The sequence below is a fragment of the Lampetra fluviatilis genome, chromosome 67 (assembly GCF_964198595.1).
Source record: "Lampetra fluviatilis chromosome 67, kcLamFluv1.1, whole genome shotgun sequence".
NCBI lineage: Eukaryota > Metazoa > Chordata > Hyperoartia > Petromyzontiformes > Petromyzontidae > Lampetra > Lampetra fluviatilis.
The window spans coordinates 5,119,114-5,134,348 of NC_136341.1; the positions used below are offsets into that span (position 1 = coordinate 5,119,114).

At 52.7% G+C, this 15,235-nt stretch overlaps 1 protein-coding gene across 1 annotated transcript in view; it reads left to right on the plus strand.

Annotated features, from left to right (window-relative positions):
- The first annotated feature begins 1,092 nt into the window (after window positions 1-1,092).
- LOC144952410 (cysteine protease ATG4A-like) overlaps window positions 1,093-15,235 on the plus strand; it is a 47,808-nt gene continuing 33,665 nt past the window's right edge. The window contains exons 1-5 of the mRNA XM_078882805.1: window positions 1,093-1,225; window positions 3,516-3,587; window positions 9,115-9,212; window positions 9,635-9,686; window positions 10,540-10,710. Coding sequence (XP_078738931.1) covers window positions 9,153-9,212; window positions 9,635-9,686; window positions 10,540-10,710 — 283 coding nt within the window. The 5' untranslated portion in view covers window positions 1,093-1,225; window positions 3,516-3,587; window positions 9,115-9,152. The remainder of the gene's footprint in view (window positions 1,226-3,515; window positions 3,588-9,114; window positions 9,213-9,634; window positions 9,687-10,539; window positions 10,711-15,235) is intronic.

The following is a 15,235-nucleotide window of genomic DNA, read 5'->3' on the forward strand; positions in this document are numbered from 1 at the left end:
GTCTACCTTCATAGGTGCTACTAACAGCACTTGCCCCAGCAGTCTGTCGAGGCTACACGGGGGATCTTTGTCTGTGTCTACCTTCATTAGGTAGCTGCTACTAACAGCACTTGCCCCAGCAGTGTGTTGAGGCTACGCGGGGGACCTTTGTCTGTGTCTACCTTCATTAGGTAGCTGCTACTAACAGCACTTGCCCCAGCAGTGTGTTGAGGCTACGCGGGGGACCTTTGTCTGTGTCTACCTTCATTAGGTAGCTGCTACTAACAGCACTTGCCCCTGCAGTGTGTTGAGGCTACGCGGGGGACCTTTGTCTGTGTCTACCTTCATTAGGTAGCTGCTACTAACAGCACTTGCCCCAGCAGTGTGTTGAGGCTACGCGGGGGACCTTTGTCTGTGTCTACCTTCATTAGGTAGCTGCTACTAACAGCACTTGCCCCAGCAGTGTGTTGAGGCTACGCGGGGGACCTTTGTCTGTGTCTACCTTCATTAGGTAGCTGCTACTAACAGCACTTGCCCCAGCAGTGTGTCGAGGCTACGCGGGGGACCTTTGTCTGTGTCTACCTTCATTAGGTAGCTGCTACTAACAGCACTTGCCCCAGCAGTGTGTTGAGGCTACGCGGGGGACCTTTGTCTGTGTCTACCTTCATTAGGTAGCTGCTACTAACAGCACTTGCCCCAGCAGTGTGTTGAGGCTACGCGGGGGACCTTTGTCTGTGTCTACCTTCATTAGGTAGCTGCTACTAACAGCACTTGCCCCAGCAGTGTGTTGAGGCTACGCGGGGGACCTTTGTCTGTGTCTACCTTCATTAGGTAGCTGCTACTAACAGCACTTGCCCCAGCAGTGTGTTGAGGCTACGCGGGGGACCTTTGTCTGTGTCTACCTTCATTAGGTAGCTGCTACTAACAGCACTTGCCCCAGCAGTGTGTTGAGGCTACGCGGGGGACCTTTGTCTGTGTCTACCTTCATTAGGTAGCTGCTACTAACAGCACTTGCCCCAGCAGTGTGTTGAGGCTACGCGGGGGACCTTTGTCTGTGTCTACCTTCATTAGGTAGCTGCTACTAACACAGCACTTGCCCCAGCAGTGTGTTGAGGCTACGCGGGGGACCTTTGTCTGTGTGTAGCCACGGTGACCTATGACACGCTGCTGCTGTTGGACGTGGAGGACTTCCCCGACTCGGAGGAACCCGTGTGGATCCTGGGTCGTCAGTACAGCACACGCACAGGTACCACCACTACTACCACACGCACAGGTACCACCACTAGTACCACTACTACCACACGCACAGGTACCACCACTAGTACCGCTACTACCACACGCACAGGTACCACTAGTACCACTACTACCACACGCACAGGTAGCACTAGTACCACTACTACCACACGCACAGGTACCACTAGTACCACTACTACCACACGCACAGGTACCACCACTACTACCACACGCACAGGTAGCACTAGTACCACTACTACCACACGCACAGGTACCACCACTAGTACCACTACTACCACACGCACAGGTACCACTAGTACCACTACTACCACACGCACAGGTACCACCACTAGTACCACTACTACCACACGCACAGGTAGCACTAGTACCACTACTACCACACGCACAGGTAGCACTAGTACCACTACTACCACACGCACAGGTACCACCACTAGTACCACTACTACCACACGCACAGGTACCACCACTAGTACCACTACTACCACACGCACAGGTAGCACTAGTACCACTACTACCACACGCACAGGTACCACTAGTACCACTACTACCACACGCACAGGTACCACTAGTACCACTACTACCACACGCACAGGTAGCACTAGTACCACTACTACCACACGCACAGGTACCACTAGTACCACTACTACCACACGCACAGGTAGCACTAGTACCACTACTACCACACGCACAGGTACCACTAGTACCACTACTACCACACGCACAGGTACCACTAGTACCACTACTACCACACGCACAGGTACCACTAGTACCACTACTACCACACGCACAGGTAGCACCACTAGTACCACTACTACCACACGCACAGGTACCACTAGTACCACTACTACCACAGGTACCACTAGTACCACTACTACCACAGGTACCACTACTACTACTAGTACCACACGCACAGGTACCACTAGTACCACTACTACCACAGGTACCACTAGTACCACTACTACCACAGGTACCACTACTACTACTAGTACCACACGCACAGGTAGCACTAGTACCACTACTACCACAGGTAGCACTAGTACCACTACTACCACACGCACAGGTACCACTAGTACCACTACTACCACACGCACAGGTAGCACTAGTACCACTACTACCACAGGTACCACTAGTACCACTACTACCACACGCACAGGTAGCACTAGTACCACTACTACCACAGGCACAGGTACCACTAGTACCACTACTACCAAAGGCACAGGTACCACTAGTACCACTACTACCACAGGTACCACTAGTACCACTACTACCACACGCACAGGTACCACTAGTACCACTACTACCACAGGTACCACTAGTACCACTACTACCACACGCACAGGTAGCACTAGTACCACTACTACCACACGCACAGGTAGCACTAGTACCACTACTACCACAGGTACCACTAGTACCACTACTACCACACGCACAGGTAGCACTAGTACCACTACTACCTCACGCACAGGTAGCACTAGTACCACTACTACCACAGGTACCACTAGTACCACTACTACCACACGCACAGGTAGCACTACTACCACACGCACAGGTAGCACTAGTACCACTACTACCACACGCACAGGTACCACTAGTACCACTACTACCACAGGTACCACTAGTACCACTACTACCACAGGTACCACTAGTACCACTACTACCACAGGTACCACCACTACTACTACCACTACTACTCACACAGGTACCACCACCACCACCACTACTGTTACTACCACCACCACCACTACTACTACCACTACTACCACCACTACTACTACCACTACTACTACTACCACTACTACCACTACTACCACCACTACCACCGCCACCACTACCACCACTACTACCACCACCACCACCACTACTGCTACTACCACCACCACCACTACTACTACCACTACTACCACTACTACCACCACTACCACCGCCACCACTACCACCACTACTACCACCACCACCACCACTACTGCTACTACCACCACCACCACTACTACTACCACTACTACCACTACTACCACCACCACCACCGCCACCACTACCACCACTACCACCACTACTACACACACAGGTACCACCACCACCACCACTACTACTACTACCACTACTACCACCACCACCACTACCACTACTCACACAGGTTCCACCACCACCACCACTACTACTACTCAGACTCACACAGCACGCTCACCCCCTGCTCACCCCCTGCTCACCCCTTGCTCACCCCTTGCTCACCCCCTGCTCACCCCCTGCTCACCCCCTGCTCACCCCTCTGTGTGTATCTGCAGACAAAGATGCGATTCTGGACGACGTGAGGTCGCGGCTTTGGTTCACATACAGACGCAACTTCCCAGCGATCGGTGAGTGGGTGGGTGAGTGAGTGAGTGGGTGAGTGGGTGGGTGAGTGGGTGAGTGGGTGAGTGGGTGAGTGGGTGAGTGGGTGGGTGGGTGAGTGAGTGGGTGGGTGAGTGAGTGGGTGAGTGAGTGGGTGAGTGGGTGGGTGAGTGAGTGGGTGAGTGAGTGAGTGGGTGAGTGGGTGGGTGAGTGGGTGAGTGGGTGAGTGGGTGGGTGAGTGAGTGGGTGAGTGAGTGGGTGAGTGGGTGGGTGAGTGGGTGAGTGGGTGGGTGGGTGGGTGAGTGAGTGGGTGAGTGGGTAGGTGGGTGAGTGAGTGGGTGAGTGGGTGGGTGAGTGAGTGAGTGGGTGAGTGAGTGGGTGAGTGGGTGGGTGAGTGGGTGAGTGGGTGAGTGGGTGGGTGAGTGGTTGAGTGGGTGAGTGGGTGGGTGAGTGAGTGAGTGGGTGAGTGAGTGGGGTGAGTGGGTGGGTGAGTGAGTGGGTGAGTGAGTGGGTGAGTGGGTGGGTGAGTGAGTGGGTGAGTGGGTGGGTGAGTGAGTGGGTGAGTGAGTGGGTGAGTGAGTGGGTGAGTGGGTGGGTGAGTGAGTGGGTGAGTGAGTGGGTGAGTGGGTGGGTGAGTGAGTGGGTGAGTGGGTGGGTGAGTGAGTGGGTGAGTGAGTGGGTGAGTGAGTGGGTGGGTGGGTGGGTGGGTGAGTGGGTGGGTGAGTGGGTGGGTGGGTGGGTGAGTGAGTGGGTGAGTGGGTATGTGGGTGGGTGGGTGAGTGAGTGGGTGGGTGGGTGAGTGGGTGAGTGGGTGGGTGGGTGAGTGGGTGGGTGGGTGAGTGAGTGGGTGGGTGGGTGAGTGGGTGAGTGGGTGGGTGAGTGGGTGGGTGAGTGAGTGAGTGGGTGGGTGGGTGGGTGGGTGAGTGGGTGAGTGGGTGGGTGGGTGGGTGGGTGGGTGAGTGGGTGAGTGGGTGGGTGAGTGAGTGGGTGGGTGGGTGGGTGAGTGGGTAGGTGAGTGGGTGGGTGGGTGAGTGGGTGAGTGGGTGAGTGGGTGGGTGAGTGAGTGAGTGGGTGAGTGGGTGGGTGGGTGGGTGGGTGAGTGGGTGAGTGGGTGGGTGAGTGGGTGAGTGGGTGGGTGGGTGGGTGAGTGGGTGAGTGGGTGAGTGAGTGAGTGAGTGGGTGAGTGAGTGAGTGGGTGGGTGGGTGAGTGGGTGGGTGGGTGGGTGAGTGGGTGAGTGGGTGAGTGAGTGGGTGGGTGAGTGGGTGAGTGGGTGGGTGAGTGGGTGGGTGAGTGGGTGGGTGGGTGGGTGGGTGGGTGGGTGAGTGAGTGAGTGAGTGGGTGGGTGGGTGGGTGGGTGAGTGGGTGGGTGGGTGGGTGGGTGAGTGAGTGGGTGAGTGGGTGGGTGAGTGGGTGAGTGGGTGAGTGGGTGGGTGAGTGGGTGGGTGAGTGGGTGAGTGGGTGGGTGGGTGGGTGAGTGGGTGGGTGGGTGAGTGGGTGGGTGGGTGGGTGGTGGGTGGGTGGGTGAGTGGGTGAGTGAGTGAGTGAGTGGGTGGGTGAGTGGGTGGGTGGGTGAGTGGGTGGGTGAGTGGGTGGGTGGGTGGGTGAGTGAGTGGGTGGGTGGGTGGGTGGGTGGGTGAGTGGGTGGGTGAGTGGGTGGGTGAGTGGGTGGGTGTGAGTGGTGGTGGGTGAGTGAGTGAGTGGGTGAGTGAGTGAGTGGGTGGGTGAGTGGGTGGGTGAGTGGGTGGGTGAGTGGGTGGGTGAGTGGGTGAGTGGGTGGATGGGTGGGTGGGTGGGTGAGTGGGTCAGTGAGTGGGTGGGTGAGTGGGTGAGTGAGTGGGTGGGGTGAGTGGGTGAGTGGGTGGGTGGGTGAGTGGGTGGGTGAGTGAGTGAGTGGGTGGGTGGGTGAGTGGGTGGGTGAGTGGGTGGGTGAGTGGGTGGGTGGGTGAGTGTGTGGGTGAGTGAGTGGGTGGATGGGTGGGGTGTGGGATGGGGTGGGTGGGTGGGTGAGTGGGTGGGTGGGTGAGTGGGTGGGTGAGTGGGTGGGTGGGTGGGTGGGTGGATGGTGGTGGGTGGGTGGTGGGTGGGTGGGTGGGTGGGTGAGTAGTGGGTGGGTGAGTGAGTGGGTGGGTGGTGAGTGGGTGGGTGAGTGAGTGGTGGGTGAGTGGGTGAGTGGGTGGGTGAGTGAGTGAGTGGGGTGGGTGAGTGAGTGGGTGGGTGAGTGGGTGGGTGAGTGGGTGGGTGGTGGGAGTGGGTGAGTGGGTGAGTGGGTGGTGGGTGGGTGGGTGGGGTGGGTGGGGTGGGTGGGTGAGTGGGTGAGTGGTGGGTGGGTGAGTGGGTGAGTGGGTGGGTGGGGTGAGTGGGTGGGTGGTGAGTGGGTGGGTGAGTGGGTGAGTGGGTGGGTGAGTGGGTGGGTGGTGGGTGAGTGGGTGAGTGGGTGGGTGGTGGTGAGTGGGTGAGTGGGTGGGTGAGGTGGTGGTGGGTGAGTGAGTGGGTGAGTGGGTGGGTGAGTGAGTGGGTGAGTGGTGGGTGAGTGGGTGGGTGAGTGAGTGGGTGAGTGGGTGGGTGAGTGAGTGGGTGAGTGAGTGGGTGAGTGGTGGGTGAGTGGGTGGGTGAGTGAGTGGGTGGTGGTGGAGTGGTGGGTGAGTGGGTGGGTGAGTGGGTGGGTGAGTGGTGGGTGAGTGGTGGGTGGGTGAGTGGGTGGGTGGGTGGGTGGGTGGTGGGTGGGTGGGTGGGTGGTGGGGTGGGGTGGTGAGTGGGGTGGGTGGGTGGGGGGGTGGGTGGGTGGGTGGTGGGTGGTGGGTGGGTGGGTGAGTGGGTGGGTGGGTGGGTGAGTGGTGGGTGGGTGAGTGGGTGAGTGGGTGGTGAGTGGGTGGGTGAGTGGTGAGTGGGTGGGGGTGGGTGGGTGGGTGGGTGGGTGAGTGGTGGGTGGGTGGGTGGGTGGGTGGGTGAGTGGGGTGAGTGGGTGGGGTGTGTGAGTGGTGGGTGGGTGGGTGGTGGGTGGGTGAGTGGGTGGGGGTGAGTGGGGGGTGGGTGAGTGGGTGGGTGGTGGTGAGTGGGTGAGTGGGTGGGTGGGTGGGTGGGTGAGTGGGTGAGTGGGTGGGTGTGGTGAGTGGGGGTGGGTGGGTGGAGTGGGTGAGTGGGTGGTGAGTGAGTGAGTGGGTGAGTGGTGGTGGGTGGGTGGGTGAGTGGGTGGGTGGGTGGGTGGTGGGTGAGTGGGTGAGTGAGTGGGTGGGTGAGTGGGTGAGTGGGTGGTGAGTGGGTGGGTGAGTGGGTGAGTGGGTGGGTGGGTGGGTGGGTGGGTGGGTGAGTGAGTGAGTGAGTGGGTGGGTGGGTGGGTGGGTGAGTGGGTGGGTGGGGTGGGTGAGTGAGTGGGTGAGTGGGTGGGTGAGTGGGTGAGTGGGTGAGTGGGTGGGTGAGTGGGTGGGTGAGTGGGGGTGGGTGGGTGGGTGGGGTGGGTGGGTGGGGGTGAGTGGGTGGGTGGGTGGGTGGGTGGGTGGGTGGGTGAGTGGGTGAGTGAGTGAGTGGTGAGTGGGTGGGTGAGTGGGTGGGTGGGTGAGTGGGTGGGGTGAGTGGGTGGGTGGGTGGGTGAGTGAGTGGGTGGGTGGTGGGGTGGGTGGGTGGGTGGGTGAGTGAGTGGGTGGGTGAGTGAGTGGGTGGGTGAGTGGGTGAGTGGGTGGTGGTGGGTGAGTGGGTGGGGTGAGTGAGTGGGTGGGTGAGTGAGTGAGTGGGTGAGTGAGTGAGTGGGTGGGTGAGTGGGTGGGTGAGTGGGTGGGTGAGTGGGTGGGTGAGTGGGTGAGTGGGTGGATGGGTGGGTGGGTGGGTGAGTGGGTCAGTGAGTGGGTGGGTGAGTGGGTGTGTGAGTGAGTGGGTGGGTGAGTGGGTGAGTGGGTGGGTGGGTGAGTGGGTGGGTGAGTGAGTGAGTGGGTGGGTGGGTGAGTGGGTGGGTGAGTGGGTGGGTGAGTGGGTGGGTGGGTGAGTGTGTGGGTGAGTGAGTGGGTGGATGGGTGGGTGGGTGGATGGGTGGGTGGGTGGGTGAGTGGGTGGGTGGGTGAGTGGGTGGGGTGAGTGGGTGGGTGGGTGGGTGGGTGGGTGGATGGCTGAGTGAGTGGGTGAGTGGGTGGGTGGGTGGGTGGGTGGGTGAGTAAGTGGGTGGGTGAGTGAGTGGGTGGGTGAGTGAGTGGGTGGGTGAGTGAGTGGTTGGGTGAGTGGGTGAGTGGGTGGGTGAGTGAGTGAGTGGGTGGGTGAGTGAGTGGGTGGGTGAGTGGGTGGGTGAGTGGGTGGGTGAGTGGGTGAGTGGGTGAGTGGGTGAGTGGGTGGATGGGTGGGTGGGTGGGTGGGTGAGTGAGTGAGTGGGTGGGTGAGTGGGTGAGTGAGTGGGTGGGTGAGTGGGTGAGTGGGTGGGTGGGTGAGTGGGTGGGTGAGTGAGTGGGTGGGTGAGTGGGTGAGTGGGTGGGTGAGTGGGTGGGTGAGTGGGTGGGTGGGTGAGTGTGTGGATGGGTGGGTGGTGGATGGGTGGGTGGGTGGGTGAGTGGGTGGGTGAGTTGGTGGGTGGGTGAGTGGGTGGGTGAGTGGGTGAGTGGGTGAGTGAGTGGGTGGGTGAGCGAGTGAGTGGGTGAGTGGGCGAGTGGGTGAGTGGGCGAGCGGGTGAGTGGGTGGGGGAGTGGGTGGGTGAGCAAGGTGGGCGAGTGTTGGGTGAGTGGGTGAGTGGGTGAGTGGGTGAGTGGGTGGGTGAGTGATTGTGGACATGAGGTTCGCGTACCAACACAACGTCCCATCGATCGGTAACGTGGGTGGGTGAGTGTCTCCCTGTGTCTCCCCCTGTCTCTCCGTGTGTCTCCGTGTGTGTCTCTGTGTCTTTGTGTCTCCGTGTGTGTCTACGTGTGTCTCTCCGTGTGTGTCCCTGTGTCTACGTGTGTGTCCCTGTGTCTACGTGTGTGTCTCTGTGTGTCTCCGTGTCTCTGTGTGTCTCTCTGTGTGTGTCTCTGTGTGTGTCTCCGTGTGTCTCTGTGTGTGTCTCCGTGTGAGTCTGTGTGTGTCTCTGTGTGTGTCTCTGTGTGAGTCTCTGTGTGTGTCTCTGTGTGAGTCTCTGTGTGAGTCTCTGTGTGTGTCTCTGTGTGTGTTTCTGTGTCTCTGTGTGTGTGTGTCTCTGTGTGTGTTTCTGTGTGTGTTTCTGTGTGTGTCTCTGTGTGTGTCTCTGTGTGAGTCTCTGTGTGAGCCTGTGTGTGTCTCTGTGTGTGTCTCTGTGTGTGTCTCTGTGTGTGTCTGCGTGTGTCTCTGTGAGTGTCTCTGTGTGTGTCTCTGTGTCTCTGTGTGTGTCTCTGTGTGTGTCTCTGTGTGTGTCTCTGTGTGTGTCTCTGTGTGTCTCCGTGTGTCTCTGTGTGTGTCTTTGTGTGTCTCTGTGAGTGTCTCTATGTGTCTCTGTGTGTGTCTCCGTGTCTCTCGTGTGTGTCTCTGTGTGTGTTTCTGTGTGTGTCTCTGTGTGTGTCTCTGTGTCTCTCCGTGTGTCTCTGTGTGTGTCTCTCCGTGTGTCTCCGTGTGTCCCCGTGTCTCAGGAGGGACCGGCCCGTCAACGGACGTGGGCTGGGGCTGTATGCTGCGGTGTGGACAGATGATCCTGGCACAAGCCCTGCTGTGTCTCCACCTGGCAGAGGTGGCAGCCACCACCACCACAACCACAACAACCACAACCACCACAACAACCACCACCACAACCACCACCACAACCACAACAACCACAACCACCACAACAACCACCACTACAACCACCACCTGGCACAAGCCCTGCTGTGTCTCCACCTGGGCAGAGGTGGCAGCCACCACCACAACCACCACAACCACCACCACAACCACAACAACCACAACCACCACAACCACCACCACCACAACAACCACAACCACCACAACAACCACCACTACAACCACCACCTGGCACAAGCCCTGCTGTGTCTCCACCTGGGCAGAGGTGGCAGCCACCACCACAACCACCACAACCACCACCACAACCACAACAACCACAACCACCACAACCACCACAACCACAACCACAACAACCACAACCACCACAACAACCACCACTACAACCACCACCTGGCACAAGCCCTGCTGTGTCTCCACCTGGGCAGAGGTGGCAGCCACCACCACCACCACCACCACAACCACCACCACAACCACAACAACCACAACCACCACAACAACCACCACTACAACCACCACCACAATCACAACCACCACTACAACCACCACCACAACCACCACAACCACCACCACAACAACAACCACCACAACACCCACCACCACAACAACCACCATAACCACCACCACAACCACCACCACAACAACCACCATAACCACCACAACAACCACCACAACCACCACCACAAACACAACAACCACAAACACAACAACCACCACAACAACCACCACAACAATCCACCACAACCAACACCACCGCCACAATTACAACACCAGCCACACAACCACCACGACTTGTAGTTGTGGTTTCGTTGCGGTTGTTGTTGTTGTGATTGTTGCTGCGGTTGTTGTGGTTGTTGTTGTGATTGTTGTGGTTGTTGTTTGTTGTGGTTGTTGTTGTGGTTGTTATTGTGATTGCTGTGGTTGTTGTTGTGGTTGTTGTGATTGTTGTTGTGGTTTTTGTTGTTGTGATTGTTGTGGTTGTTGTGGTTGTTGTTGTGATTGGTGTAGACTGGCGGTGGGAGCCGGACGTGGCGCTGCCTGGTGGTGATTGTTGTTGTGATTGTTGTTGTGATTATTGTTGTTGTTGTGATTATTGTTGTTGTGATTGTTGTTGTTGTTGTGATTGTTGTGGTTGTTGTGGTTGTTATTGTGGTGGTTGTAGACTGGCGGTGGGAGCCGGACGTGGCGCTGCCCGGTGGTGATTGTTGTTGTGATTGTTGTTGTGATTATTGTTGTGGTTGTTGTTGTGATTATTGTTGTGGTTGTTGTTGTGGTGGTTGTAGACTGGCGGTGGGAGCCGGACGTGGCGCTGCCTGGTGGTGGTGGTGGCGGTGGTGGTGGTGGTGGTGGCGGTGGCGGTGGTGGTGGTGGTGGCGGTGGCGGTGATGGCTACGTCAACATCGTTGAGGCCTTCCTGGACAAGAAGGACGCCTACTACTCCATACACCAGATCGGCACGCGGGGGGGGGGGCTCGGGGGGGGGGAGATGGGGGACACTGGGGGGGGCACGGGGGGTGGCAGGGGGGGGGGGAGATGGGGGACACTGGGGGGGGCACGGGGGGTGGCAGGGGGGGGGGAGATGGGGGACACTGGGGGGGGCACGGGGGGTGGCAGGGGGGGGGGGAGATGGGGGACACTGGGGGGGGCACGGGGGGTGGCAGGGGGGGGGGAGATGGGGGACACTGGGGGGGGCACGGGGGGTGGCAGGGGGGGGGGGAGATGGGGGACACTGGGGGGGGCACGGGGGGTGGCAAGGGGGGGGGGAGATGGGGGACACTGGGGGGGGCACGGGGGGTGGCAGGGGGGGGGGAGATGGGGGACACTGGGGGGGGCACGGGGGGTGGCAGGGGGGGGGGAGATGGGGGACACTGGGGGGGGCACGGGGGGTGGCAGGGGGGGGGGGAGATGGGGGACACTGGGGGGGGCACGGGGGGTGGCAGGGGGGGGGGGAGATGGGGGACACTGGGGGGGGCACGGGGGGTGGCAGGGGGGGGGGGGAGATGGGGGACACTGGGGGGGGGCACGGGGGGTGGCAGGGGGGGGGGAAGATGGGGGACACTGGGGGGGGCACGGGGGGTGGCAGGGGGGGGGGGGAGATGGGGGACACTGGGGGGGGCACGGGGGGTGGCAGGGGGGGGGGGAGATGGGGGACACTGGGGGGGGCACGGGGGAGGGACACGGGGGGTGACGGTAGGGAGGACAGAGACACAGGGACACACAGACACATCCTGTGCCTGTAGTGTGTAATGTAGTGTGTGTAGTGTATAGTGTAGTGTGTAGTGTGTAATGTAGTGTGTAGTGTATAGTGTAGTGTGTGTAGTGTATAATGTAGTGTGTAGTGTATAATGTAGTGTATAGTGTATAATGTAGTGTATAGTGTATAATGTAGTGTGTAGTGTATAATGTAGTGTGTAGTGTATAATGTAGTGTGTAGTGTATAATGTAGTGTGTAGTGTATAATGTAGTGTATAATGTAGTGTATAGTGTATAATGTAGTGTGTGTAGTGTATAATGTAGTGTGTAGTGTGTAATGTAGTGTGTGTAGTGTATAGTGTAGTGTGTAGTGTATAGTGTATAATGTAGTGTATAGTGTATAATGTAGTGTGTAGTGTATAATGTAGTGTGTAGTGTATAATGTAGTGTGTAGTGTATAATGTAGTGTGTAGTGTATAATGTAGTGTATAGTGTATAATGTAGTGTATAGTGTATAATGTAGTGTGTGTAGTGTATAATGTAGTGTGTAGTGTATAATGTAGTGTGTAGTGTATAATGTAGTGTGTAGTGTATAATGTAGTGTGTAGTGTATAATGTAGTGTGTAGTGTATAATGTAGTGTATAGTGTATAATGTAGTGTGTAGTGTATAATGTAGTGTGTAGTGTATAATGTAGTGTGTAGTGTATAATGTAGTGTGTAGTGTATAATGTAGTGTATAGTGTATAATGTAGTGTATAGTGTATAATGTAGTGTGTGTAGTGTATAATGTAGTGTGTAGTGTATAATGTAGTGTGTAGTGTGTAATGTAGTGTGTGTAGTGTATAATGTAGTGTGTAGTGTATAATGTAGTGTGTAGTGTATAATGTAGTGTGTAGTGTATAATGTAGTGTGTAGTGTACAATGTAGTGTATAGTGTATAATGTAGTGTATAGTGTATAATGTAGTGTGTAGTGTATAATGTAGTGTTTAGTGTATAGTGTAGTGTTTAGTGTATAATGTAGTGTGTAGTGTATAATGTAGTGTTTAGTGTATAATGTAGTGTGTAGTGTATAATGTGTGTAGTGTATAATGTAGTGTATAGTGTATAATGTAGTGTGTAGTGTATAATGTAGTGTGTAGTGTATAATGTAGTGTGTAGTGTATAATGTAGTGTAGTGTGTAGTGTATAATGTGTTTAGTGTATAATGTAGTGTTTAGTGTATAATGTAGTGTGTAGTGTATAATGTAGTGTTTAGTGTATAGTGTAGTGTATAGTGTATAATGTAGTGTATAGTGTATAATGTAGTGTGTAGTGTATAATGTAGTGTATAGTGTATAATGTAGTGTGTAGTGTATAATGTAGTGTATAGTGTACAATGTAGTGTATAGTGTATAATGTAGTGTATAGTGTATAATGTAGTGTGTAGTGTATAATGTAGTGTGTAGTGTATAATGTAGTGTGTAGTGTATAATGTAGTGTATAGTGTATAATGTAGTGTATAGTGTATAATGTAGTGTATAGTGTATAATGTAGTGTATAGTGTACAATGTAGTGTGTAGTGTATAATGTAGTGTGTAGTGTATAATGTAGTGTATAGTGTACAATGTAGTGTATAGTGTATAATGTAGTGTATAGTGTATAATGTAGTGTGTAGTGTATAATGTAGTGTGTAGTGTATAATGTAGTGTGTAGTGTATAATGTAGTGTGTAGTGTATAATGTAGTGTGTAGTGTATAATGTAGTGTTTAGTGTATAGTGTAGTGTGTAGTGTATAATGTAGTGTGTAGTGTATAATGTAGTGTGTAGTGTATAATGTAGTGTGTAGTGTATAATGTAGTGTGTAGTGTATAATGTAGTGTTTAGTGTATAATGTAGTGTGTAGTGTATAATGTAGTGTGTAGTGTATAATGTAGTGTGTAGTGTATAATGTAGTGTGTAGTGTATAATGTAGTGTGTAGTGTATAATGTAGTGTGTAGTGTATAATGTAGTGTGTAGTGTATAATGTAGTGTGTAGTGTATAATGTAGTGTGTAGTGTATAATGTAGTGTGTAGTGTATAATGTAGTGTGTAGTGTATAATGTAGTGTGTAGTGTATAATGTAGTGTTTAGTGTATAATGTAGTGTATAGTGTATAATGTAGTGTGTAGTGTCTAATGTAGTGTGTAGTGTATAATGTAGTGTTTAGTGTATAATGTAGTGTATAGTGTATATTAGTGTATAACGTAGTGTATAAGGTAGTGTGTAGTGTAGTGTATAATGTAGTGTATAAGGTAGTGTGTAGTGTATAATGTAGTGTATAATGTAGTGTATAAGGTAGTGTATAAGGTAGTGTGTAGTGTATAAGGTAGTATGTAGTGTATAGTAGTGTATAATGTAGTGTGTAGTGTATAATGTAGTGTATAGTAGTGTATAATGTAGTGTATAATGTAGTGTATAAGGTAGTGTGTAGTGTATAATGTAGTGTATAATGTAGTGTATAAGGTAGTGTGTAGTGTATAATGTAGTGTATAGTGTATAGTAGTGTATAGTGTAGTGTATAATGTAGTGTATAATGTAGTGTATAAGGTAGTGTGTAGTGTATAATGTAGTGTATAATATAGTGTATAAGGTAGTGTGTAGTGTATAAGGTAGTGTATAGTGTATAGTAGTGTATAATGTAGTGTATAAGGTAGTGTGTAGTGTATAATGTAGTGTATAGTAGTGTATAATGTAGTGTATAAGGTAGTGTGTAGTGTATAATGTAGTGTATAATGTAGTGTATAAGGTAGTGTGTAGTGTATAATGTAGTGTATAATGTAGTGTATAAGGTAGTGTGTAGTGTATAATGTAGTGTATAATATAGTGTATAAGGTAGTGTGTAGTGTATAATGTAGTGTATAATGTAGTGTATAAGGTAGTGTGTAGTGTATAATGTAGTGTATAATGTAGTGTATAAGGTAGTGTATAGTGTATAAGGTAGTGTGTAGTGTATAAGGTAGTGTATAGTGTATAGTAGTGTATAATGTAGTGTATAAGGTAGTGTGTAGTGTATAATGTAGTGTATAGTAGTGTATAATGTAGTGTATAAGGTAGTGTGTAGTGTATAATGTAGTGTATAATGTAGTGTATAAGGTAGTGTGTAGTGTATAATGTAGTGTATAATGTAGTGTATAAGGTAGTGTGTAGTGTATAATGTAGTGTATAATATAGTGTATAAGGTAGTGTGTAGTGTATAATGTAGTGTATAAGGTAGTGTATAAGGTAGTGTGTAGTGTATAATGTAGTGTATAATATAGTGTATAAGGTAGTGTGTAGTGTATAATGTAGTGTATAGTGTATAGTAGTTTATAGTGTAGTGTATAATGTAGTGTATAATGTAGTGTATAAGGTAGTGTGTAGTGTATAATGTAGTGTATAATGTAGTGTATAAGGTAGTGTGTAGTGTATAATGTAGTGTATAATGTAGTGTATAAGGTAGTGTGTAGTGTATAATGTAGTGTATAATGTAGTGTATAAGGTAGTGTGTAGTGTATAAGGTAGTGTGTAGTGTATAATGTAGTGTATAATGTAGTGTGTAGTGTAGTGTATAATGTAGTGTATAATGTAGTGTGTAGTGTATAATGTAGTGTATAATGTAGTGTGTAGTGTAGTGTATAATGTAGTGTATAATGTAGTGTGTAGTGTATAATGTAGTGTGTAGTGTAGTGTATAATGTAGTGTATAATGTAGTGTGTAGTGTATAATGTAGTGTATAATGTAGTGTGTAGTGTAGTGTATAATGTAGTGTATAATGTAGTGTGTAGT